Raw genomic sequence first — 4,016 nt, 5'->3', positions numbered from 1 at the left:
CGACCGTGATTCGACATGCAAATGGTAGAAGAGACCAAGAGGGGACTAGAGATTGCAGACCAAAAGATCTATTCTCTGGACATAGAGTTATGCCAAATGATTTCTCGTTCTCTTCGTTTTTTAATAAAAAATAAAAATAATATTTAAGGATGGAATTTGGAATATTTGAAAGTGGAATATTTAATAGGTGTGCCCATGAATATTTAGTTTTAGGGATATTTAATTGTGAAATTTGAGATATTTGAAAATGAAATATTTAATTAATAATGTGAATTTGTGGACCATAAATATTTGGGAGAAATATTCTATATTATTATTGTGGATACTTTAATACGATCAAATATTTCTTCCAAATATATGTGGTCATCAAATATCTCATTACTTAAATATTCTAAATTTCACAATTAAATATTCCACAAACTAAATATTTACGTAATCTACCTATTAAATACTCCACTATTAAATATTCCAAATTCTACCATTAAATATATATTTTTTATTTTTTATTTAAAAATAAAGAGAGAAATCATCGAGTATAACTCTATAACTCCATGTCCGGTTATTTCAAATCTCTTCCATAATATTCCCTTCTAATGGAGAATATTTGAGATTAAAGATATTTAGAGAAATATCCTCTATCGTGGATCCTCTAGCGCACTGTTTGGGAGGAGGTGAGTAAGGGGAGGAAAGGATAAAGAAGAGGAATGGAAACTTGAAACCCTTTTTGGGAGGAAGTGAGGAAAGGAATGGTAAGGGTAAGCTTTAATCTTCCTTACCCATGAAATAAAAGAATTTCTTATACCCGATTTAGGGTGTAAGAAAGGGTAATGTGAACTAAAAAAATTTGTATTCTAATTTTATCCTTTTTTATATTAATTCTAAAAATTATTGTTTTAGTTATTATTTGCGTCGCGACGAAAAACACTTGCACCGTTTGACTCGCACAACCCGATGCTTGCACGCTGTTGACGCCGACGTTGACTTTGACGTCGATGTCAACTTCGAAGCCCACTTCGATGCTGACATCGATATCGACTTTGACGCCGACTTCAACATTGACTTTGACGTCGACACAAATTTTAACAAGTAAATTATAATGACTTAAATACAGAAGTCTTAATCAATATATATATATGGAAGATGTACTATCTTTTTCAACGCTTAAATTTATAAAATTAAGATATTGATATTTTAATATTCTAAATCCGTATATTATATTATAAAATTAAGTTTTGACTCTCAGAGTTTGTTCTACAAATATTTAGAAAATATTTTGATTAAAAAAATTAACTAATTATTGTAAATTTGATTTAGATTTATTCGAGTTAAAGATGAGGAGAGGTAAAAGTGGCGCTCATTAAAATGATGAGATTAGTTTAATTTTTAAAAAGGCAAACTTATTTAATGTTTTGAATAAAAGGCAACATATTAACAAAAGCTTCCTCAATGGAAGTAGAGGAAATGAAGTAATTTTAAATGATCAATTTGTATATTATAAAAGAAGATGAAAAGGGGAAATAATCTTTTAATTCCTTTGAGAATTTCATTTTTAGTCTGTTCAAATTGAATCGAAGTGACGTCAGGTTTATTTTCCTCTTTCTGTTCGTCTCTTCTATTAATTTTCTTTTATGCATTTTGTTTATTTAATTAAAACTGAGCAAACGGTAGGTATTTTATCTCAGTTGAAAATTGATTCTAAATTTATTTAATTAAAATGAACAGAAACATAGTAAAGAATTTATGTTCTGTATATATTTTTAGTGTTCGTTTTGCTCAAAATGTAAAAAAAGAAAAAAAAACAGAATTTGAATGATTTTGTTATAAAATATAACTTATCTTTAATCAATTAATTTAGAAATTTTAAGTTTATTCTATACTTCCAATCTGAAATTACATTTAAGGAAATCCACCGGTTAATGAATTAAAATTGGTGAGTTTAAAAAGCATCAAAATTAATTGAAAATTTTAATCAAAATGAAAAAAATGGTATTTATTATTAAATTTATTATTATGGACTTAACGAGTCAACGTAGATTTTTATTTTTGAAATTCGGCTTTCCAATCGAACCAGACCGAACACCGGTTCAGGTCTTCAGGACCTTTAGGTTCAACAACGCAATATCAATGGAATAGAGGCATGCTTACAGTCTTACACCGAATACCTTCGAGAGACAGACTAGCGATGAGTTCCGTCGCCGACGCCGCCGATCGGAGGCCACTGCGTCTCTTCTTCATTCCCTACTTTGCCTCAAGCCATCTGATCCCTTTGGTCGATATTGCCCGCTTCCTTGCTGCCCGAGGAGCCGATTCCACCATCCTAGCCACCCCCTGCAACGCAGCCCTCGTCCGCGCCACTGTAGACGCCGCAGCAGCCGCTGGCCTCCGGATCCAGCTACTCGAATACCCCTTCCCGTCCGCGGAGTCCGGCCTCCCTCCGGGCGTAGAGAACCTCAGCGCACTGCCCCCCTCTGAGTGCGACAAGATCGACTACGCCATCGCCTTCACCCGCCCCACCCTCGAGCACCTGCTCGGCCTCCACCACCCTGATGCGGTTGTCGCCGACGGCCATTTCCCGTGGACTATAGATATCGCTCGCAAACTCGGCATCCCGCGCATCAAGTTCACCGCGTTGGGGACCCTGTCTTTCTGCGTCTTTCATTCTGTATTGGCGAACCAGCCGTTCAAGAACGTGACCCGCGACGACGAGCGCGTTCCCATCCCGGACCTCCCTCACCCTTTGTTACTAGCGCGATCTGAGCTCCCCGACTTCCTCGTCCAGGATACTGTCTTCGGTAGACTCATGGAAGAAGTCCGCGAAGCCGACAAAGCAAGCCTCGGCATCATCATCAACAGCTGTACCGAGTTTGAGGGGATCTACCTCGATTACTTCCATCGGATGTTGAGCATCAAGAAGACATGGCTCGTGGGCCCTATCTCCCTGAATGATTCTGAATCCAGCAGCGTCGGGGTCCGAGGTGGCGGCCTCGACCCAGCCGCCGTTGGGAACAGAGCACGTTGCCTCTCGTGGCTCAGCGAGCAGAAGCCGAGTTCGGTGGTGTACGCCTGCTTCGGTAGCTGGAGCCAGTTCACGGGCGAGCAACTCAGGGAGATAGCGCTCGGGCTAGAGGCTTCCGGCCACCCATTCTTGTGGGTGCTGCGCGAGGCGGACGGAGCCGAATGGATGCCGCATGGATTCGAGCAGCGGGTGAAGTGGCGCGGGCTTGTTCTTCGGGGGTGGGTCCCGCAGGTAGAGCTGCTCAGCCACGCCGCCGTCGGCGCGTTCGTGACGCACTGCGGGTGGAACTCGTTTCAGGAGGGCGTCTCCTCCGGGTTGCCGATGGTGACGTGGCCTATCGGGACGGATCAGTTTATAATCGAGAAGCTGGTGGTGGAGCGATTCCGCGTGGGCGTCAAAGCGTCAGACAGCATAAGGAGCACGACGGATCCAAATCGGACGATCGTGAGGGCAGCGGAGCTGGCAAGGGCGATAGGGAGCATCATGGACGCTGGGGTGGCGGCCGAGGGAACTAGAAGGCGGGCGAGGGAGCTCGCGGAGAAGGCGAGAGCGGCGGTAGAGAAGGGCGGTTCGTCCGACAAGGCTTTGAATGATTTGATAGAGGATATATACGTCTGGCACGACAACAAGAGGTCCGCTGCAGGGAAGGCGGTCGACATTTAGATTTAGCTAGCAGTGTGATCGTAGGTTTATTTCTGTATTGCTTTTTGTTGTCTACTTGTTCTGTTTTCTGAATAATTGCATGGCATCCATCCCCTATTAGTTATATATTATTTACTAGTATTTCTCTCATATATTCCTCATTTTCAGAAAATAGTTCTCAAAGATTAAGCTGACATGCAACTATCAAATATTATTATAATGTTGCAAATTGTTCTGTACGTTTTTCAAATTATATTATAAATATCATTATGTTGTAAGTGCTAACTTAATATAAAATTACTATTAATTTTATAATGCAAGGTACATCGAATTACTAGTTGTGAAACACAAGCCGCTT

General features: G+C 40.7%; 1 protein-coding gene across 1 annotated transcript; it reads left to right on the top strand.

Moving 5' to 3' along the window:
• Positions 1 to 2,066: 2,066 nt before the first annotated feature.
• On the top strand, positions 2,067 to 3,808 carry LOC122048334 (scopoletin glucosyltransferase-like). Its single transcript, XM_042609920.1, has one exon. It carries the CDS (start codon positions 2,138 to 2,140, stop codon positions 3,677 to 3,679), a length of 1,542 nt encoding a protein of 513 aa, XP_042465854.1. The 5' UTR covers positions 2,067 to 2,137; the 3' UTR covers positions 3,680 to 3,808.
• The last annotated feature ends 208 nt before the right edge of the window (positions 3,809 to 4,016 follow it).

The sequence above is a fragment of the Zingiber officinale genome, chromosome 1B, assembly GCF_018446385.1.
Source record: "Zingiber officinale cultivar Zhangliang chromosome 1B, Zo_v1.1, whole genome shotgun sequence".
Taxonomy (NCBI): domain Eukaryota; kingdom Viridiplantae; phylum Streptophyta; class Magnoliopsida; order Zingiberales; family Zingiberaceae; genus Zingiber; species Zingiber officinale.
The sequence above is the reverse complement of the archived record's forward strand: the minus strand, read 5'-3'. Positions and strand labels throughout refer to the sequence as shown.